The sequence below is a fragment of the Natator depressus genome, chromosome 2, assembly GCF_965152275.1.
Source record: "Natator depressus isolate rNatDep1 chromosome 2, rNatDep2.hap1, whole genome shotgun sequence".
In the NCBI taxonomy this organism is placed as follows: domain Eukaryota; kingdom Metazoa; phylum Chordata; order Testudines; family Cheloniidae; genus Natator; species Natator depressus.
In genome coordinates, this window is record NC_134235.1 from 129,357,094 (window position 1) to 129,380,932 (window position 23,839).

Here is a 23,839-nt window from a genome sequence, read left to right on the forward strand (position 1 = left end):
CCCTAAGATACAACTGAATTTGCTCCAATTCCTCAGACAGAGACAAACACCTACGAGATCTTTATCAAGCATTCTTAAAACTACAGTACCCACCTGGGGAAGTGAGGAAACAGATTGACAGAGCGAGATGGGTACCTAGAAATCACCTACTACAGGACAGACCCAACAAGGAAAATAACAACACCACTGGCCATCACGTACAGCCCCCAGCTAAAACTTCTCCAGCAGATTATCAGCGATCTACAACCTATCCTGGAAAACGATCCCTCACTCTCACAGACCTTTGGAGGCAGGCCAGTCCTCGCTTACAGACAGCCCCACAACCTGAAGCAAATACTCACCAGCAACTATGCACCACACCACAGAAACACTAACCCAGAAACCACAAAAGCTTATTCCCAAATAAATGTGTTAGTCTTTAAGGTGCCACCGGACTCCTTGTTGTTTTTGTGGATACAGATTTACATGGCTACCCCCCATACTTGATTTCTTATAATTATTTTAACTTCCTCCTGTTTCTCATGTTAACTCATTAAGAACTGTTGAATAGGGGGGAAGTGGAGTATAACTTGAAACACATTTGTATGCATTTGTGTGTGCATGCGAGAGAGTGGAGACTCTTAAGGGGACCTGTCAACCAGAACCTTTGTCCCAAAGCGCACCTGTAACTCGAAAAGACTGGCTTGTTGAAATACACTAGAATGTTAGCATTCTGATATATTATCTCACGAGGAAGTTATTTGGTGATACAGGTTACCTCTACATTTGAGCTGAGAAGTATGATTTGCATGGACCACTGCTAGTTCTGCGAGCTAGCTCCCTAAAAATAGTGCTACCTCGCTACACATGGGTATGTCTACACGAGCTAGGAATTGCACCTCCCCGCTCAAATCTAGAAATAGCCTTGGATAGAATTTTTTTGGACTAGAAAGCTTTCTCATCTAATCAATAAGATGGAAGAATTCTGAGCAGCAGTCAGCAAAGTTAAAATGACTCTGAGCCATCACACCAATAACCTTTTTGATAGAGGTATGTGATATGGGCTAATTAAGGCAAAGATAACACACACACATACACACACACATTATAAAAAACACAGACTCAGTTCTCCGTGGCAGTTACAAGCAATTTACATCTATGCAGTGCCTGAATATTGGACCCAGATATCTTTTACTGCTAGTTAGGTTCCAGTGGAGGACATAAAAATGAAGTCCACAATTTTCAGCAAAGGGTCTACATTTTTAACCAGTTAGGAAAGATTTTTTTTCTTCTGTTCAGCGATGCATATTGCTTTTTTTTTTTTTTGGAAGAGATATTGTTACAGGAGCTGAGGGTATTATAATGAAGAATGCTAATTATAAAAGGTTCTTCACATAAAATTTATACAAAGAAATATAAAAAGCCAATGTAAGGTAATGAAAATGAGAGAATATGTGTATAGATCAAGAAAACATGCATTTTCTTCCCATTTCATCATGTAAAACTGTTAATTGAAACAAGTCTGTTTATTGTACTTTTTGTTTTGATTTTTTGGAAATCAGAGACAGACCTAATCTCGTAGAATAAACTCTGTTGTTCTTTTTTTTAAACCTAAACAACTTAAGCCTTTATTGTTCATTATTTTATTACTGTTTATGTGATTGATCCTGCACCTTTAAAGTCAATTGAAAAACTCCCATTGACTTCAATGAAACAGCATCAAGGCTCACTTTATTATATTTATATAATTTGCAGCTGTGTAATATCTTGCATGGAATCTGGAGCCCAGTTTGACAAAATGGTTTAAACAGTTTTTTTTTTCTTCTCTTATCACTTCAGTATTTTATTTTCATACCCTGAAATCTTTGAGGGACAGAGGAAAACAAAAGTACTATATTTAATTTTAGATTTTGTTCAACACTGGAGTGACACTTTCAGGTTAATTGTGAAGCCAATTGATCATTTCTTAGCATACAGTGTGACACCATCTAATAAACTCTGAAAACTTTCTCCCACTTCAGTTCCTGAGTAACTTGTAATTTTCTTGATATGACAAAATAGCAATTTAGTATTCATGCTATGCCTGTCTATTCATTTTTCATTTTTCAAAATGTTAATGAGACTCAGCAAATAGGATCTTTATTAAAGTATCTTTACTGAAAGTTCTATTGTAGTAGCTGGAGCCTCCAACAAACCATGATTTTAAGAATTTTTGTGTAGACTAAGGCTTTAGAGTGTGTATTAAAACTGTCAAATGACTGAATCCATTTTTGTTTGTATTACAGACAACCCTGGTCTGCTAAGCCACGTTCCAGTTGATATTCGAATCCTGGATGTCAACGACAACCCTCCAGAGCTTGCCAGAGAATATGATGTAGTTGTCTGTGAGAATGCAAAGCCTGGTCAGGTAACCCATCCGTCTCACGGTTCTCTTTCCTCTAATGTATGGTAAAAGAACAGATTTATTTCTGTTAATGTCACATGCAAAATAATTTTGATTCAATGAATACTTGAGCATCATATTTTCATAGGCAAAAAAATATGAATGCCATTTATATTTTGTATACTTTGTATTTGATCAGACTTTTGAATGTGATAGGTGGAGGGAAATGTGTTTTGGGGATTTTTTAAAAATATTTTTTGTGATGTTAATGTTAAAAATCGGATGTCTGTGTTCAGTCAAGATAGTCAAAATCATAATCACATCTGTTAAAAGACTATATATTGGAAACCCATGATCTTGTTTATACTTGTCGTCATCGTCATCATCACCATCATCATCAACAATGCTATAAAACAAATTCAGTGTCCTTCCACCCCAGTTGTCACTCGGTGCAAGATTCCTTTATGGTGCTCTGTACAATGTTCGATACAACAAAGCTGCCATAGTGCTTCTTTGAACATGTTGTTGTCCTAAAGAGCAGTTTGTGTGAGGATTACAAACAGGCTGAACCCTACATGGGTGTCCCTGTGAAATGACATCAGATGTTCATAAAGAGGCTGACATTTTTTTCTTTTAAAACTGAGGCTGAATAACGGAGTACTGCTCTACTGCTACTTCCATTGCTGGTAGGCTCCATCGGTGCCCTGGGCTTTACCATATTTTCACATTTTTCACTCTCTTTCAGTGTTCTGCACTGTTCGCTACCACTTACTTCTGGCTATGCACTATTTTGCTTGACAGCCTTAAAATGGATGTTAGGGTGTAATTGCTTTTCACGTTTTCTGTTCATTTGGGGACACATTTTATCTCAATCTGTGCTAATTTATGCTTAATGGAGAAATCTGGTTTTATGTGTTTAATAAAGTATTGCTTTCACCACAGATTACAATACAATCTGAGGCAGATATTGAGCAGCTATTAGAGTTAAAGTGTTATCTGTAACAAAATGAAAAACACTCAAAATACAAGGGTTCTCACATTTTTCTTAATGGGTCCATTTTTTGAGCAATAATGGCTTTCACATCGAAAACATGAAAACTAATGTGTGCATTGAGGAAAGGGTAAAGGTATTCATATCTACAATGTAAGAAATATCCGCACCAAATCTTTAAACTACGATTTGAGGACTTCAATAGCTCAGACATAGGTTAGAGGTTTGTTACAGGAGTGGGTGGTGAGATTCTGTGTCCTGCGTTGTGCAGGAGGTCAGACTAGATGATCATAATGGTCCCTTCTGACCTTAAAGTCTATAATAATATGATTCAAATAAAGTACAACTTCACGGACTGAAGAATTGAACAAAACTAAATGGTGACAAACATTTGTGAAATTCTCCTAAATAATGTGACTTTCTTTTCCGACTTCTAGATATTGTCTAGTGCAATGCTTTTATTTTTAAATTATGTAAATTAAAGACAAGGTATATTTTTAATGCGTTATAACAGGACAAGGAAAACTCTGAAATGTTTATGAGTTTTCTTTGTTTGCTATGTTTTTAAGTCAGCAAATTAGTCCCATTGACAAAGAGTTAAACTCTCAAAAGGAACTTCCATATATGGGCAGTTTTGAGCAAGCTATTTATTAAATTATCAGATATTTCTGACCACACTGACATCTGTTGCTGATGTGTACTGGGATTATATTTCTCTCCGGAGCTGTTGTTCCCTGATGTGAATGATGCCATGACCCTTGCTACACTACAATCTAACATCCAGAAGTAGTACCTCTGGGAAGGACTTTATAACACAGTAGTTTAATATGAAAGTGTGCTTGTTATTAATGTTTTATTTTTAAACTAGGAAAACTATATTGCACACTTTTTATTATTATTTATTTGTATTGGGTTAGTACACCAAGGCTCCAGTGAGAATCGAGTTACTGTACTGTGCAAGAAACACATAAGAAGTCATGGATCCTTCCTCAAAGAGCTTACCATGTAACTGAAGACAAGATGCAACAAATGAGTTTGACAGATATTAAGAAAGAGGGGAGGAAAAATGAGGGTACATTGTAAGTTAACCATTACTTATGATAAAAGGTGTGATGGTTCAGATAGATATGATGGTTCAGAATAATTTAAAAGACATTTTATTGCTTTTATTTATCCTGACTTAGCCACAATTGGTGAGAATGACCAATAGGATGTCCCATTAAGGAACTCGTTGCATCAAGCAACCTCAATTCTTAGATTCTTAGACTCCACACATATCTAGTTTAAAGTACTCCCAGCTTGACACAAAATCCCTATTTTGTATCTTTTCCCTAGATTAATACATTTACATTTAGCTGCATTAAAACGCCTGTTTGCTTGTGCCCAGTTTACCAAGCGATCTCAATTGATCTGAATCAGTGACCTGTTTTCTTCATTATTTACACTCCCCCATTTTTGTGTCATCTGCCCACTTTATCAGTGAAGATTTTATATTTTATTCCAGGTCGCTGATAAAAATGTTAAATGTAGAACCAAGATCTGATCCCTGAGGGACCTCACTGGAAACACACCTGCTTGATGACAATTCCGCATTTCAGTTACATTTTGAGACCTATTAGTTAGCCAGTTTTTAATCCTTTTAATGTGTGGCATGTTAATTTTATGTCATTCTAATTTTTTTAATGAAAGTGTTGTTCAGTACCAACTCAAACACCTTCCAGAAGTCTAAGTATATTCCTCAACACTATTATCTTTATCAACCAAGCATGTAATCTCATAAAAAAAGATAAATTTGTTTGACAGGGTCTGTTTTCCATAAATCCTTGTTGATTTGCATTAATTACATTAGATTCCTTTAGTTCTTTATCATGTGAGTCCTATATCAGCTGCTACATTATCTTGCCTGGGACTGTCGTCATGCTGACAGACCTATAGTTACCTGGGTCACCTCCTTTACAGTTTTTATAAATTGGCACATTAGCTTTCTTCCATTCTTCAGGAACTTCCCCAGTGCTTCAAGATTTCAACATTAATAGTCCAGTAAGCTCTTCAGACAGCTCTTTTAAAACTCTTGGATGCAATTTATCTGGGTCTGCTCATTTCAAAATGTCTAACTTAATTAGCTTCTGTTTAACATCCTCCTGAAATACTAGTGGAATGGAAAGAGTGTTATCATCACCATCTGATGAAACTATATCATCTGTTTGTTCCCCAAATATGGAACCACAATATTTATTGAATACTTCTGCCTTCTCTGCATTATTATTGATAATTCTACGATTTCCATCTAGTAACAGACCAATACCATTGTCAAGGTTCTTTTTGCTCCTAATATACTTAAACTCCTTTTTATTGTCCTTAAATCTGTTGGACATAGATTTCCCCTGGTGTCTCTTTCCTTCCCTTATAAATTTTCTATACTTCCTTACTTCTGATTTATTGTCATTATTATCAACTTCCATTTTTATGGAGCTGCCTTCAATTTTGGGGCATCTTGTAAAGTGTTCTTAAAAGACTGTCAATTATCATTCACAGTCTTCTTGTTAAATTCTTCCTCCTAGCTGATTTGGTTCATAATTATTTATAGCTTCGTGAAACTAGCCCAATTAAAGCACCAAGTGTATAGATTGCAGGTCTGGACTTTATTATGCTTGCACATTATAAATGTGATCAAATCATGATCACTTAGACTTAAGTTACCATTAATTTTTAGTTCTGTGATCATTTCCTCTTTATCTGTTAAGACCAGATCTAATAAAGAATTCCCCCCATATTGGATGCAACACTTTTTGAGTTAGGAAACATAGGAAACATAAAAGCTGGAATTGTATTCTATTACTTGATTATAAAAAAAAAAACAAATAGATTCAAACACCCAATTTTACATTTCACAAAAAATAGGCATTCACTTCAGCTAATCACAGGGCAAATAAATTGTCAAGCAACTCCATAAGATTGCTTCACTTTACACTGTTGTGAGTAAAAATCAAATTAGCTGTTAAAAGAACAATTTAACAGAGAAAAATATTTTTCTTTATTTTAATACAGACTTGGGGCTTAACATTTTCCTTGAACTCCACAAATAGTCAACACAATGGAAAATTTACTTTAGGGTCACAGCAAAAATGGAATTAGAGTAGGGATTTGCAAGAAAAGAGGATAGTGGCCTTGTGGACTAGTTCACAGAAGTCATTCCAGTTGTAAGGGACTATCCCCTCTTTAGTAAAATAGCTTGGTTTGGGAAATTAAAACTTGATTGAATCCTAGAGGTAGGAAGGATGATAACCAGAAAAATCCTGTTTCTGAAAGCAGAGGGCTAAAATGTAAACACTAAGAGCTTGTCTTCACCACTGCACTACATCAGCGAAGAAGTGCTATGTTGAGAGGCAGAAGCTATGTTGGTGGGAAAGTGTCTCCCCACAACATAATGCAATGTAGACAGCATTTTAAGTCAATGTAACATACGTCGCTCAAGGGGGTGTTTTTTTTCAAATCCCTGAGCGAAAAAGTTACATCGACTTAAGTGGTAGTGTAGACAAGCCCTGAGTTGAGGTTCTGTACTAATAATTACAATAGCAAAATATTGCTCAGCATTTCTTGGGTTTCATACATTTTCATTTTTGAAAATATTAGGTACTTCAGTTTAAAAGTTCCATCTAACGAAAAACATAATTTATGTAAGAAATCAGATGTATAACAGCAATGTATGAATGTATGACTAAAACTTGCTTTTCAAATGTCACTTCCTGATGAGAGATAAGGCGGTTGAGGTAATATCTTTTATTGGACCAACATCTGTTGGTGAAAAGGACAATCTTTTGAGCCACAGAAAGCTTTTCTTCGACTCTGGGAAAGGTACTCTGAGCATCACACTTAAGTGCAAGTTGGAGCAGATTGTTTAGCGTACATAGTTAGCATCTACCTTGAATGGTTCCTTAGAATATGTGCTAACTACTTATGTTAATCAATTTGCTCCATCTTGCATTTAGCTGTGATGCTCAGAGTACCTTTCCCAGACCTGAAAAGAGAGCTCTGTGGCTCAAAAGATTGTCTCTCTCACCATCAGAAGTTAGTTCAATGAAAGATATTACCTCACCCACCTTGTGTCTTTAAAATCCTGGGACTGACTAGGCTACAACTATACTGCAGCCTTCCTGATGAGTTACTTTGCAGGTTTGTGAAAAACACATGGGTTTTGGGTTCAACACTCCTCCCACACTGTCCCAGCTTTTTGTGAATATTTTATTTCTGTTTTAATCAGTTGCTGTTGTTGGACTCTCTTGGATTTAAGTTCATCTGAAGTATTTACATGAATATATATATATATAAAAATAACTGGGACAGAACAACTGATAGAGTCCTTGATAGCACTGTGAACTCTTAGAACTGTGTGGTTTGCTAGAATCTGGAAACTCTTGGAAGGAGTCAGGGCACTTGATAACATGATTATTAGTTTTTCAGGCTTCACAATATTGAATTGATTAAGGGGTTGTTTCTCATTCTAGTTGCAGTACATGTGAAAGCTGCTGATCAATACTGCAAATGGTTGATAAATAGTGATTATAAACTTTGTTCATTAGTCACTGATTAAATATGTCTGAAGTTGAAAAAAGTAAAAAAAAAAAAAACCCTCAGTGAACTGAAGTAATGAAAATAGGTAATTCTAAATAAAAATGTAAAGACTCTTTAAGATCAAATGTGCCACTGAATGATACTTTGTCTTTTGAAGTGGAAAAGCAGAACATCTACTGTTTTAATGATCCTGGAAGTAAGGCATTGTGTATGTCAGTGCTTCTCAAGCGATCTGATGTGGGGGACCGGCAATTTTTTTTTCCAATGTGCCTGCAGACCAGCAGCCGATGGCTCGCGGTCCGGCACTGGTCCGCAGACCACCACTTGGAGTAGCACTGGTCTATGTTGTTATCTTCTGTTTGAAAGTCACGATAATTAAAACCCTTGTTTACAGTCTTTCAGCAGCTTTTCAATATCAATTTAATTCGGTAAAACTCTTTGTTTTTCTTCAGCTTTCAGGAAATGACAAAGAATAATTTGTATATTCAGTTGGTGAATGATTATGCCAGAAAAGCAACTGAAAGGCAAAGACTTGAACTTGATAATTTATAACCTTCTTTTATGCTGACACTGCCTTCAATGTAGCACAAAATGAGCAATTTAAAGAAATGATTGAAGCACTTTGCCCTAGAGATATCTTTTGAGACAGATTTAAACTCTCAGACCCACTGCTTGATGCTACATATGAAATAGCAGAGGAAAAATTCAATTAAGGGAAGAACTAAAGAATCAAGATTGACATCAATACACGATGGTTGATCAAACCCAGACTTTCCTACATTGGCCCATCAAAAAGAATGATTACTAATTTACATTAAATTTGCATGATTTCCACATTAACATTTACATACAATTACCATGCTTATCGCTAATTTCTACATCTCTGTCTCTCATCCTTTCTCTCTGTGTAACTCCCTTCCCATTGAGGACACTACAGATGAAACAAAATCTCCGGTCTATGCCTAGGAAGGGAAAATAAGTTGTGACTGGCTTTTCTAAGAAAAACACCCCACGACAATACACCTAGGCCTCATCCCAAGTTTTCTTCTCCCCTGTGCACCATGTACTCACCCCCTCGCACAATCACTTCTTTCTTCTCATAGCAGAATGAATAGATTTGCCTCCCACAAAATCAGTACCTCCCCCCAAAATAAATTCTCACCTCTCCCAAAATCAATTTTCTCCACAAAACAGAATTTTTAAAAAATCATTTAGGGAAATCAGTAATTTTGAAATGAAATTATGCCTGGTGGGCTGATGGGGAGCCAAGATCCTGGAAGCCCTGAGAGCCTCAGCAAAGCTGAGAACCTTAGAGCTTGAAGCCAGCACTTTCAGGCTCCTGTCTTCCCTAAAGCCTGCCTGGCAGACTTTGGAAGAGTTGGGTGGGCGAGCTGGCAGGAAACCAGGTGAGTGTCTGATGGAAACCTATCTGGCTGGCAGGATTCCGTCAGAGCCCTGGCTGGGTTCTGTTCGACCTTTGTTGAAATCAAACCTTCTCCTCAAAATATTTCAATGTTGAGAAATCTGCATTCTCCAATGGAAAACTGTTCCACCAGAGAATTTCTAACCAGTTCTACCTAAAAAGTCAATCACATAGTAGGGCAGATTCTCAGCTGCAGATGAGTTCTACAGTTCAAGGGGGGGGGGCACAATGACATCCTAAGAGCTGCTTTATTTTATGCTAGTTGCCCAGGCTCCTAAGAGGCTGTACCAGCAGTCAGGGATTCCCCTGGCCATACCTTTTTGGCTCAGCCATTCCTCCTGCCTCAGCAGCTAGGATGAGAGTGCAGGTAGCCCCACAGCAGCCCTAAACTGCCTAAGGTTTTCCTTACAAAGTGATAATCCTCCAGTGTCCAGTTAAGCAGAATAAAGCAGATTTAACATACTGGATTTATTTTGTTTTTAATTCCATAAACCTGTGGGATTTTTTTAGTGGGCGTTTTTAGGTAGGGGTTTGGGGATAAGTTTGAGGTGGGGAAAATAACAGCAACACTGATTTCCACAGTCTTTCCTTCTGTTTCTCCCTCTCTTCCCAAGAGCACAATTGATTTTGTTTTTAATTCAATAAAACCTACTGTTGGAAAGGAATTATTTCAATGAATCCGCAAAAGGGTCTCCCACTCAAAACACTTGTGAGGAGAAGACCATTTGAACATTCTGCTCATGACTTTCCTAGTCTGGCATTCATCTTGCTTAGGAGATACATTCTGTATCCCACAGGAACTGCTGACTGATGCACAATAAATATAGCTTGAGACACAGCACCAAATTCAAATCAATCATAAAAGAGTGCAATTCCCCTTGAAGTGAATTAGAGTTGTGCTAGCTTATGCCAGGACAGAATTTGACCATCGGACAGAAAGACTTTTACTCATACATGTTTCAATACATCTGTAAAATAAAATCCTCTTCTATGGTGTATTCCTTATTAAACAAATTACAAGATATTTCAAAGCATGTTAATTTATTAATGAGGGGGAAATAGCATATAATATAGATCAGAGTTCAAGGTCCTTGTATTCTGGAACTATTCAGACTCCAATTATGGATATTATCCAGACTCGATAAATGATATCAAAACTTTCATCTGAACTGTGTGATAAAGTTTGAGAACCTGATTAAATGTCTGGCAGGAAGAACAAGACTCATATATGAGAAATCCCTCCATCCATATGTTTATACCTCACTAGAGGAGGACAGAAATTCCATTTTCCAAAATATTTTGGCTTAATTACAAATAGGAAAGGGAACCAATTATTTCGAAATTCATCATGAAGGAATTTTTTTTCAATGCTTCATGTAGATTTTCAGGATTTTTTTTATTTTGTATTATACATTATATAACATCCTACAATATAATACAATACAAAAAAATGAAGCAAAAATATTCAATTCCCAAATGTTGAAATAGGACATTTTGACATTGTTGCACCTTTCCCTCTTCTCCCCCCACCCCGCCCAGTTTTCTTCTGCAACAAAATATCGACCCAATTTCATGAAACATTTCAAATTCAATAGTTAGGGTTAGGGTCAGCCTCACTTCAGTCCCCAGCAAAATCATGGAGCAGGTCCACAAGGAATCCATTTTGAAGCACTTGCAGGAGAGGAAGGTGATCAGGAACAGTCAACATAGATTCACCAAGGGCAAATCATGCCTGACGAACCTGATTGCCTTCTATGATGAGATAATTGGCTCTGTGGATATGGGGAAAGTGGTGGATGTGATATATCTTGACTTTAGCAAAGCTTTTGATATGGTCTCCCACAGTATTCTTGCCAGCAAGTTAAAGAAGTATGGTTTGGATGAATGGACTATAAGGTGGATAGAAAGCTGGCTAGAGTGTCAGGCTCAATAGGTAGTGATCAAAGGCTCGATATCTAGTTGGCAGCTGGTATCAAGCGGAGTGCCCCAAGGGACAGTCCTGAGGCCAGTTTTGTTCAACATCTTTATTAATGATTTGGATGATGGGATGAATTGCACCCTTAGCAAGTTTACAGATGACACTAAGCTGGGGGGAGAGGTAGATATGATGGAGGGTAGGGATAGGGTCCAGAGTGATCTAGATAAATTGGAGAATTGGGCCAAAAGAAATCTGCTGAGGTTCAACCAGGACAAGTGCAGAGTCCTGAACTTAGGAAGGAAGAATCCTATGCACCGCTATAGGCTGGGGACCGACTGGCTAAATTCTGCAGAAAAGAACCTGGGGATTACAGTGGATGAGAAGCTGGAATTGAGTCAGCAGTGTGCCCTTGTTGCCAAGAAGGCCAATGGCATATTGGGCTGTATTAGTACGAGCGTTGCCAGCAGATCGAGGGAAGTGATTATTCCCCTCTCTTTGGCACTGAAAACTTAATATTTTCTGTGGAATGCAGACATGTTTCATGAAGCAAATTAATTTTATCAAAAACCCAAACTTCTGTTGAAAAACAATTTGAACAAAAAAATTCAGTCAGCCCCGATGTACACACTTTGTACATGGAAAAAGTGTTGTTTCCACATTGCGTGTTTTCAATTGACTATAGACTTTCTCAGTTATATGGCTTAAAGTAGAGTAAACATGGATTTTCACATGCAAAAATCGGAGAATATAGCTAGGGTATTTTCTTGAGATTTAAAGTGCTACTAAAGACACCCTACCAATTCTTCTGTGGCACAGAAACCTTGAGATAGAGTATTGAAAAACTGTGGCATGTATCTGAAACAAGATCCTGTAAAATCATTGGCCTGAGATGTTAGATAAATGAGAGAGGTACATTTTTACACATTTGGATAGTAAGATTTTCCTTGCATCAACCACAGTGCCCACAGTATGTTCCGTCATGAAAAACTGGAAAAAAAATGCATGCATTTCAGTATTGTTAAAGATCATTTATTTCTAATAGTGGAGTGGTGGCTCAAAAGTTCTTAATCTTCCACCCCTCTGTGTCTCTAGAAGTCCTCAATGTCAAATAAAAGTGAGAACACTGATTTTATCTCGCCTAAGCAGAAATGCTGGCTTTCCATGGCTTACCTGCTCTTTTAGGATGTGGCCTTCAAATTGCAACCAAAGGCTACTTACTCAGGTATGCATTTCAATGGAAGGCACATGCATCTGAGAGGAAAATTTGGTCCAGTCTTCCATACTGAGTGTAGTCAGATAGAGCTACTTATATGAGTAAAGCAGGATTGAGCCCCAAGATTAATCCATTAGCAAAAACATAACTTGTCAAAGAAAAGTGTACAATGTATGACAAAATAAAGTATTTTTGCTAATAAACAACCAAGTTTTTGGAACTATTACTTAATGAAACACACTTTCATTTTCTCAGGCCTTTGATCTACATTTTAACTAGCTATTAAAGGAAAAAAGAAAAAAACTGTCAAAAGAAATTTCAGTAGTCCCAAAAAACTGACGTACTTGAAATTGAAAATATTCCCTCCCCAAGTATCTCTAAACATTAAAAATGAAATATCTGAATTTAGGCTGATCAGGTAAGGCATGTCTATCCTTCTTTCATTTTGCAAGGCCATTTCAATTACAGATATGCCTCTTGGGGTTTACCACCTTTTCAAAATGTAATGTAGAGCAATTAGCTGCTTACCAAAGTTTTAACAGGTGGTGCTGTAGTATGAGGTGCTTAGCTGCAGACTTCAAGATTATAGATGATCAGAGATGTAATTTGATTGCTTACAATCTGGCAAATAATTGCCTTGATTGCTTACAATCTCGCAAATAATTTATTGTGGCTACTTTTAAAAATATCAAATCTTCCCCCCAGCTCCCAATAAAATATAATTATCAGAAAATATTGTTTGCCTTCTTATCTGCTTCAGACTCAGACTCTACTGATTATACAGTAATTGTTGTATTATATTAGCTTTAAAAATATCATTTCTTTCTTTTGTTTTGCCACTCCTGTATAAGTGGACATTGAGACAAGCCTGTGTACTTCAGCTTTTAATACAGCAGCACCCCTAACAGCCCTAAAAGAAGTTCAGAGTGGATGAGTCTATAAACATTTGGACACTTATCAGTCTACAAAACTGAGCAGGAAATCTCATGAGAAAATGTATTTCCCTCCCTGGATTTCTGGTCATTTGTGTGCAGCAGTTTATTCAGTCTTATCCAGAAATACCTTAAGAACAGTCTTTCTTTTATACTATTTTGGCACTTGAATTTCCAGTCCCACCAAGAAAATGAAAGTGAAAGGTGAAAAATATTCAGTCAAACATTGCAAAAGCCTAGTAAAGTTTTGGGTTGCATTCAATTTGAAAAATCAGTAGGGATTTGGGTTATAGGAATCTTATCTTTCAAACCTGGCTCTCCTAATCATGGTGTCTGTCTCAATATATTTCATCTAATGTTACTCTGGGGTAAGCCAAACTAAAACCGGTTATGGCTGCTGCTCTTCATCTTCTGCTCTCTTACAATTTGGTACTGAGTCCTAAAAGGGGATTTAAACACAGTGCTGGTGTTGAGTGTCTGTCACTCTGATTTAACAATTGTTTTCCCTAAGCATTGTTAGAGTGGAAAAAGTGTCAACTGCTTTTGCATTTCATTAGTAGGGACAACACACAGAGGATGCTATATATTGGAGACATTTGTCTAATCGTTGTCTTGTCTCTCAGAAAACAGGTGTTTATGGAAAACTGTAATTCTGAAAGTCCCCAGTGTGCACTATTAATGATAAGGAAAATATTTGTAGCAAGGTTCTGACTCATATTAAAATATTGTGACGTATGGATGCTTTTAGCTTGCTCCATAGTATGGGTCCTAAAATATTTCATTTGAGAGAAATCAAGCTAATGGGCCAGTAGTTTCATGGGTTGAATTTGGCTGCAGCCAAGTAGAAAATTAAAATAAGCTAAGCTTAAAGATTGTGCTGAAGTCAGGTAATATTTGGGTCAAGTTGAAATTTCAACACATTTACTATTTAATTTATATTTCAGGTCATTCAGACTATCAGAGCCACTGACAAAGATAACTCTGCAAATGGGCCAAGATTCCATTATTCTCTTGATGAAGGCCTTTCTTTGAATCCCAACTTTACCCTAAGGGACAATGAAGGTAAATCAAAGACATTAATCTATAAGAAGTGGGACTCTGTTTTGTCTGGGATGTCTCATTGAACAAAGCAATTGTGCTCTGTTTCCACACAATTCTTATCAGGAGGTGGAAACTCTAATCTATCAATGTTCAACTGGCTGATTCCAAGGACACCATATTTGTACACATTGTATTGTGAACTATGAATAACCAGGACTTTATTTCAAAAATAGTCTTTTAGAAAATGTTATTCCATTTTTATATTCTGTTCTATTTTATACCCAGCATGTACGCTTTATAGTCTTTTTATCTACTCATGGTGGTTGTTTTATTTAAATAAGTTGGAGAAATGTTTTGTTTGCAGTCTCAGTGCAGTTCCTAGTTGATGATTATAAAGCCACCATCACTACACCAGTATGAATTGTCACTATGGCTGACATTCTTACAAGAGAAACCAAGGACTGAAGGAAAATGAACTCCCTCTCAGTCCTAGAGGTCTGTATCCCAAAGGAAGGCCTGCGGCACTGCCCCGGGAACGATATGACTCTGCACTATCCCCCCACAGGGCGGTGACTAAATGGTGCAATGTAGCCCTTTGCCAACTTGGAGCTTTCATTCTGTTCAGATCATAATGGAGCATATATTCAGGGATGGGAGGTCTACCCCTGAAATGAATGCAGAGTGTACTTGTGTGCCTTTATATTTTGAACATTGAAGGGAGATTCATATAAACTCACTGAGTGTTTGAATGTTTTTACGTTTGGGATCACAGCTGCACTCATTTCAATGCACAGAGCTTCAGATGTTTGCATGCTTTTGAATGGATATATTTTTATCTCTGGATCTTGATATATTATTAAACCTTTGGAGCCTTTGAACAAATTGTATGCTCTAAACCATACACTTGTCTGGCCACCAGCAAAATATCAATGTTCTAAGGCTTAAGGGCCATAATGTGACTTGGACTACATATTCACACATACGGATGTGAGGGAGAGTAAGAATTTTCCTTACTTCTATGTGCAAGCTATCCAGACTTTGGGTGCAGTTGAACTGAAGTAAGAGGTTGCTGCTGGCCTACTATACCCCCTGGAGCATATGAGTGTGGAATATGGGCACATGGAGTGGAGCATTGGCTCCACCCCCACCAACTACAGCTGGTATATGGAGTGTCATAATTTGCTTTTGTTATAGGACAACAACAAATGACTACCACTCTCGAGCAGGGGAAGTAGAGGGGGAAATTGTGCCTCCAAAGGCTGTCCATGAACCAATGCGTCCTTGGTTTGTGCTATTTATCTAGCACCCCTTCTTCAGAGCTGTGTTGTTAGGCACGATCTAGCCCTGAAATATCAGTGGAAAACATATGCAGTGCAATTTTCAACCACTTGAAACTTTAGTATTTCTAAACCATTTTTTCCAGACTTGGCTGAAGACACATCCCACGCATATGGCAACTTTGAACTTTTCAGACAAAACCATTTCTAAGCTGTGTTGCATAAAAAAAAGATCAGAACAATTTAATAAATTGGTTTTATTTTACAACTGCATAACTTTATAATGGCTGAATATTTGGGGATTGTTAGGTTAGAAAAAAGAATAAAAAATCAGTGTTGGGCTGAGAACAAGCTTGAGAAAAATCAATTCAATAATGTTTTTCAAGACTGTAGAATGAAAATGTGTCTCAATGAGAATTGTGCCATGTCACTGCAGAGCTACAATATTTTTGTGAAAGAGGAACTGCAGAACCTTTTGGATTTTAACATATGCCCAAGTATTTCTTCTCTTTGCTTTGTTTCTTTTAGAAGTAGGCTGAAACTGCAAGATTCAGCTCTGGATTTAAGGCCCAATACACTACTGCATTAATTCCATTTTACACCATTTGACATCAGTGGGACTAAACCAATTTAAAACTGAAGCTCTGCAGTGGTGCTTCAGCCCGCCCTGGATTATAATCGCTCCTTTCAAAACTCTGGGGTGTTTGGAGCCAGGATTTTGGCACAGAGATAAGGAGGAGCTCTTGAAATTTAAATGTGGAGTTGGGTTTGGATTATGGTCTGGGCCCTTTAAAAAAATTAAAAGGGGAGCCGGGTGCTGATACTCCTTCTTATGTTGAGTAGTATCTTACTTCTCAAGTAGATTCACTGAAGTTGATTGAGTGTCCTCATGAAATAAGTACTATTCAGTTTGAACAAGGGTATCACAATCAGGCCCAGAGGGATCAGAGAATACCACCAGCAGCAAAATAATACAGTGTGCACAGACAAATACAACAAAGAAACAACAAAATATTGCTACATTGAAGAAAATCACATACATTTTTATTTAATGGTTTAATCCTGCAATTCTAGAAAGCAAGACCAATGAAAAATGGCTTTTCAATTATTTGGGAGTTGGTTATTTGAAAATTTTCTGCTGCAAATGTTTTTTGATGGAAAACTGGGTTTTCAAGAAAATGTTTTTTTTTGTTTTGGTTTGGTTTTTTGTTTGGTTTTTTGCAATATATACTACTTTCTGAGGGAAAGTTTGACTTCTTGTCCAAAAAATTGAATACCCCTCCCACACACACACGAAAGATTTTGTTTTTCGTTTTGTTTTTGGAAGACCTACTGTGGTTCCTCATAGGACTTGTCGTTTGGCCCCCATGCCCACATTCTACTCTGTGCCTTCAGGGTCCCCAACCAGAGTGCATCGCTCAAAATGCACTATAGGGATTCCTGTTCTTCATATGCAGGCTCAGCAAGAGAGGAGACAAAGGTACATCATGGTAGATATAGTCCAGCCTGGGAGCCTGGCTGATAGAGAAGGGGAGCACATGAGTTACAACTCCCATGAAGCTGTGCAGTGGCATTTCTGAGTCAAAAATTGTGGGTTTCATCTGAAAGTTTTCAGGTGAAAATTTTTGGTTTATAAACATTTGCAAAAAAGCCAAAATTTTCTGTGGGGGGGAAAAAAAGAATTCTGAGCTTCTCTAGTCTTCCCACATTGTTCTTCATAATATTGCTAGCACTGGGCATTATAGAATCTATTAGAAAAAAATAAGTATTCTCCGTAGGTTTTTTTTTTAAATTTATCAATAATGTCTGAACTTGGCAGTTATTACTTAGTCTAGCATAGTTACTATCATTTTTTTTGCAATACAGTTGCCCATTCACCCAGTTTAAAATCTGCTTGTTTAGTCTGCCAGTGTGAATCTGCTCTTTATTATGAATTCTGTACCTACCCAAATGGTCTCTTTTTCCCACTAATGTGTAGTTGATTAATATGCTTAATTCTTTTTATGTTTTTTTTAAACCTTATCCTTTCCTCATGAATTCTAGCATACAGAGAACCTTGCATATGGATCTTTCTCATCCCATACGGAAGGTGGTCAGTCGGATACCCTGATTTTTCTGTGCCTCAGTTCCTTCATGGGTTTTGGGATCTGTGTCTGGGAAGGGAAAGGGGTCAGTAACAAGAAGGACATTCCCTGCTCCCCAAAGACAGCAGTAGAAAAGACGGCAGCATGAATGCATTCTACATAAACTGCTCCTCGAGTCTTTTCCTGCTGAGGAAGGCCCCTTACGGGAGTTTTCACAGTTAGAGACACCCAGGGAAGTCTTTGCTGCAGGACCACACTGTCAGGGAGCCAGAAGGAGGGGAGAAGAACCTCTTCAGAATGCAGAGCTGGCTGACAAAATTTAAATTTTCAAAACATCAACAATATTTTTTTCTTTGCAAAAAGCTTGCACGATTTCTTGACCAGTTTGCAGAATGCTTGACATTTTTGAAAAAAAAAAAAAAGATTTCAATGAAAATGTTTGTGAATGTTTTTCAGCCAGCTCTGTCTATTCCAAGTTGTGGTGAAAGCCCAAGACCTCTGTACAGATATATAGGTTGGTATGGACATAGTCACACACATACATACAGAGTCTTCCTGTACGTGTGTGTGTGTGTGTATTTATATATATATATATAAATGCGCACACACACACACACACATACAGAGAGAGAGAGAGGATTAGATTGATTGATCGCTTCGTCCCTATTTTGGTTCATGCTGTAACCTGCAAGCAGAAGTTATACTGCCCTTGAGACACTTGGAAGAGACTGTAACCTCTAGAGGGAACTTCACTCAGGTTTCAGGGAACTTTTAAGATTTTCAAGCTCTTTGAGATACAACTTTTTCTCTCACAAGATTTACAAATCCTACTGGCTGCCCCAATGGCTCTGGTAAATTCTCTGTAATTTTTGGTGTCACAGAATGTACGTATTCAGTCAGCTGTGCCAATATAATTTGTAAATTCCCCAAGCATTAACCCACTGAGACTGGTGACTTCTGAAAGTCTGAAATTGGACTTAACCCCAAGAAAATGTTCAACTCCAACTTGGTAAAGACAGTCTCGTGCACTAATTGTCATTGAGGATCAATATTGAAAACAAGTTTGAAGATTTTCCAGTGAGCCATTTTTGAGTTATGTGTGGGGGAAAAGTTACATGCTTTTTCTATAGCTACAGCTTGTTTGCTTTCTTTTTTCAACAAGATATTTTAACAGCAGCTGTGGGAGAGGAGCTGCCTCCAGATAAATACCTGAGCACCTCACAATTTGTAATGTATTTACCCTCACCAGACCCCTGTGAGGTAGGGAAATACCATTTATTCCCGTTTTAGAAATGGGGAACTGAGGCAAAGAGAGACCAAGTTTTGTATGTGTTGCAACACCTTAGTGATTTAGGGGCTGAAGTCCCATAGACTTCCAATGAGTCTTAATTAAGTCTACATGGCAATCAAAGATTTCTGGCACAGCTGCGGCTGGCCCGGGTCATCTGACTCAGGCTTGTGGGGCTTGGGCTGCGGGACTGAAAATTGCAGCATCGACATTCGGGCTTGGGGTGAAAGTCTGCACTGCTATTTTTAGCCCTGCAACTCGAGCCCCTTGAGCCCAAGTCAATTGACCTGGGCTCTGAAACTCAATGTCTCAGGGGGGCAGGTGGTGGGGTGTGCAGTGTAGACATACCCATAGGGTCCTAACTTCCAAACTAACTTTTTAAGATAAGACTTAGAGTCCTAAGTCAGTTAGGCATTGTAACACTGAGCAAAGAAATGCCTAAATATCTTTTAACATTCTGGGCCTAACATCATAACAGAACTGGGTTCTCAAGTTCCAGGCTAAAGCTCTATCCACTGGGCCATCCTTTTCCAATAATAAATTAATGTTGTTCTGTTGATTACTGAGCTTATATCTGTACCATTATTCCAGGGATTGTGTTCACTTGTCCTCCAATGTTGAGCAGACTGCAAAGTCACATAACTCTGGGATCAAGGCTGGGATCGGCACATAGCAGGCAAAAGAAAGAAAAGGGTACAGAGGCACCTCCTCGTGCTGGTGTTGCTGATATCAAACAGCTTTGTTTTCTCCCAGATAGAGAAATCCATCTGAACTTTCAAAATTAATTCTGTAAGAGCACACATTGATGTTACTAGAAGATGTAACATATGCACATATGTTTTTGCTGCTCTGGTAGCAGTAATACTTAATAAATGGGCGCAAGAGAAACAAATATTATTTTTAGTAGAGTAGCACAGGAAGAAATCACTTCTTTACTGTAGAGCTGGATGGAAAACCCAAAAGCTAGCACAACTTATAGAACTATTACAAATACTTTCTGCATATTTCATGAAATGTGGACCTTTAAAGAACATATTTTTGCTGAATTAGCAGGAAGGGAGAAAATGTTAAGATATCTGGGAAAGGAGAACAGCATTAGCACTAATTATGATAACTGTAAGACTGAACCCCAGAGCACTTGGGGCATCAACAGGATGTATACTGTCTTGCTCAGATATTATCACACAACTGAAAAACATAAATAAAGGGGAAATCTGCTGCAAGTGCAAAGGGAAGCAGAAGGGATGGCAACTTATGAGCCACGCAGAGAATTTAGAGAAGGAGTGTATCAGATATCAGGAGTTTTTCCATGTTGAGGGGGAGGGAACTCCTCCAGCTAAACACTCCTCAGAGCTGTGAAGATCTCTGCTATTTTCCTCCTCTCTCTGGCCAAAACATTTCTTAAATTAAAAAAAAGCTAGATCCCCCTCTGCTCCTGAGCTGACCAGAGGAGATGCTAAAGAGTGACACAGAGGCTCTTTATCCCTTTGTTTGAGTGGGTGCACTCCCCCCCCCCATCTGCAACTCACAATCCCTGCTAGCTGAGAAACGAATTCCTGAGCCCTAAGCCCAAACTCTGAACTGCACTGTGGCCATCCATCGTGCCATCGCTACTAGAGTGGCAGACCAGCCCCGTGACAGTAAATTTGAAACTAACCAGAAATAAATGTTTGTCCCAGTGTTATCAGTGAAGAAATGAAATGGAAATGCCCAAGAATATAGTCCTACGTAAACAAATTAAAACTCAGAAATTGAAAGCTTGGACACCAGAGGGCACTGTGACTGAGGTGGATGCAGGTTTCTTGAGCTCTAAAGTAGCCAATGGGGAATCGCCAAATATCCGTCCCCTAAAACTCACCATCCAACCCAGAGAAATATTGCTTCCAATTATGGAAGCCTGCAAGATGCCCTTTAGTTCTGCGTCTTCCTCTCTGAATCCAAAAACACAGGGAAAAAAAAAACAGAAGAGACCTGCCTCCCCACTTCTACGAACAGAAACATGCCCGAGCCTGAGGCAGCACAATTGGGTGGTACTACTGCAGGCGACCGTAGATACTGGTGAAATTAAATTTACAGTTTCGACCCTACAGACCGCCACGACTGAGATTCAGAGTGTGCTACAAGCTCAATCCAGATGGGTGAAGCACAACACAGAATTTCTGATGTGGAAAATTATTTCAAAGAGAACAAATTGCAGGTTATGAAGAACTGTAATGACATCAAGACTGTTAAGACCAAGCTAATTGATCTAGAAAGCCACTCACAATGATGTAACATGAGGATTGTGTTTTTACCTAAAGGACTAGAGAAAGGTAAACCCTCTGAATTTGTCCTTAAACTGCTAACTAAGTTGTTGGATCTTCTGGTTTTGGCATAGAATGGGCACAATGAGCTCTTGCTTCTTAGCCAGCTCCAGGAAATCAGCCTAGACTATTGATTGTACAGTTCCTGAAGTTTACCACTACGGGAGAAATCCTGCAGAAATCCAGAGGGGGAAAAAAGGAGCTGGTATGGGGAGAAACAGCAATTAAAATACAGCTCTTTTGAGATTATTCCTGTGATGTGGTTGCAATGAGGGCAGCTTTTAACCAGTTGGCCAGGAAGATAAACTAGAAATATTTTATTTGGCAATGCTCCGTATTAAGAATGATGAGTGGACAGTATCATTCAGTTCCTCTTAGGAGGCAGAAAAATTGCCTCAAATTCTGCACACTCTTTCCTCACAAGAAGAGACATCTATGGAATGATCTGACTGTATGGGATTAATGTATGGCTCTCTGAGATCTGATATGGCCCCTCTAAAGAGGTTGATATGCGCTCATAGATGTTGATATGTATGTTTCTTTTCTTTTACTTTTTTTCTCTCTCACTGGGGCTGAAGTGTTGAAAGGTTATCATCAATTTACTTCCTGTTGCCTTAACTTGTCCAACAAGAGGATCAATGTAAAATCAATCATTTGATCAGTAATTATATTTTTTGTAGTAGCTTTATTAGATGGTGCTTTCTTATCGACAAATGTGTCAAGGTTCTGTTGCTAGCAGACAGTTACTATAATTTTAATGTTTGGGGCCCCAGGGGTTGTGAGAATCTCAAAATTTCACCTGATCCAACCACCTCCTCTGGTTGTCAAGTGTGTATTTTTGGACAGTTTAAACAAATTCTTCTTTTGGATTGTATGATACTTGTGTGTATTTCTCTCTCCCGTATCTTTTTGTATTTTGTTTATTTGCTTATTTAACTCCTCTTTCTGCCTCCCTCTCATCACTCTTCCATGCTGGGAATTTCCTTCCCATGCCTATAGAATATGTACTGGGAAGTGACACCCTTTGCCTAGATTATATAGCTTTAGTTGCTAAGATATGAAAGAGCTGTATGCTACTTAGGAACATCTGCAATTTCTCATTTATTCACAAAACGACTTTATATTTTATCCAGTATATTTTAACAATGATGGCTCCAATAATTTAAAGCATCTCTTGGAATATAAAAGAATTTAATAACCCCATTGAAAGAAAAAAAAGTAATTCAGTACTGAAAAAAGAGAACATAGACATGCTCCACGAGATGCATCTGACAGAACTTGAAGCTTATAAACTGAAGAGAGATTGGGTAGGCCTCTCAGTTTCTAGTTGCTTTAATTCTAAAGTGAGGGGTGTTGCTATACTAATACATAAAAAGTTGAATGTTAATATTTTGATCACAGGGTCTGACAATGAGGGTGGATTCATTGTCCTTAAGATTGAAATTGGCAGTTTTATAATCCTCTTTTGCAATCTTTACAGGCCAAACCTGGATGATCCCAATTTTTTTCATAAACGTTTTATGAGTGTAAATGCCATAGGGCCACCATACCTTTTTTATAGCTGTTGATTTTAACAAAATTCTAGATCTTATCCTTGATAAATCTTCTCCATTTCCATATAAAAAACATACATAGCTGACTTAGAATGACAAAATGTGTGGAGATTGGGTATTCCTACAGCCAGAGCCTATAGGTTTGGGGTGTTTTTTGTTTTGTTTTGTTTCCTGCGGCTCATTCAACACGTTTTAGATTGGACTATTTCCTACTTTCACAAAACTTGACCAATTCTGTCACTGGTACTATTACTATATCTGACCATGCTTATCTATATATGTCTTTTAGGTCCCCATGTTATGTACCCCCCCAACTAAAATGTGGCGATTAAACACATCTCTTCTGTTTGATACATCATTTGGTAACTCTATCCAGCAGGAGTTAAAATTTTTTTTAATACCAATGCCCCACTGCTTCATCAGCTGCCACACTTTGGGAAGCCTTTAAAGCTTTCGTCAGAGACCGTATCATCTCTTATGCCTCCTTTAAAAAGAAATGAAGAGAACATAGAATTGATGCCCTTTCAAAGGAAATTAAGGTCTTGGATGTAGACTGCATCTGCCCCCTTCCTAGAGGAACTCAGAACTCTCATTCATGTAAAATACAAAATCAACAAATTTCTGTCCCAAAAGGCTGAGTTTGCTTTCTTCTGTTTGAAGCAAAACTGCTGGGAATCTGGCAAGAAAGATAGCAAGCTATTGGCATATAGATTTAAGCAAAAGGCTAACAGAAATAAGATGGCTGTTATTCATGATAGTAGCAATACATTATATAAAACACAGATATTAATGAAGAATTTCAACAGTTTTATTCAAAACTATATTTAGCTGAAAAGAGAATCAGCAAAGATGCCCTAGATGACTTTTCTAGTGTATTGTCTC

General features: G+C 37.9%; 1 protein-coding gene across 8 annotated transcripts in view; it reads left to right on the plus strand.

Moving 5' to 3' along the window:
- CDH18 (cadherin 18) overlaps positions 1-23,839 on the plus strand; it is an 845,073-nt gene that overhangs the window by 805,238 nt on the left and 15,996 nt on the right. For all 8 annotated transcript variants that reach the window (XM_074944996.1, XM_074945002.1, XM_074945001.1 and 5 more), the window contains 2 exons: positions 2,265-2,386; positions 14,356-14,473. In XM_074944996.1, coding sequence (XP_074801097.1) covers positions 2,265-2,386; positions 14,356-14,473 — 240 coding nt within the window. The remainder of the gene's footprint in view (positions 1-2,264; positions 2,387-14,355; positions 14,474-23,839) is intronic.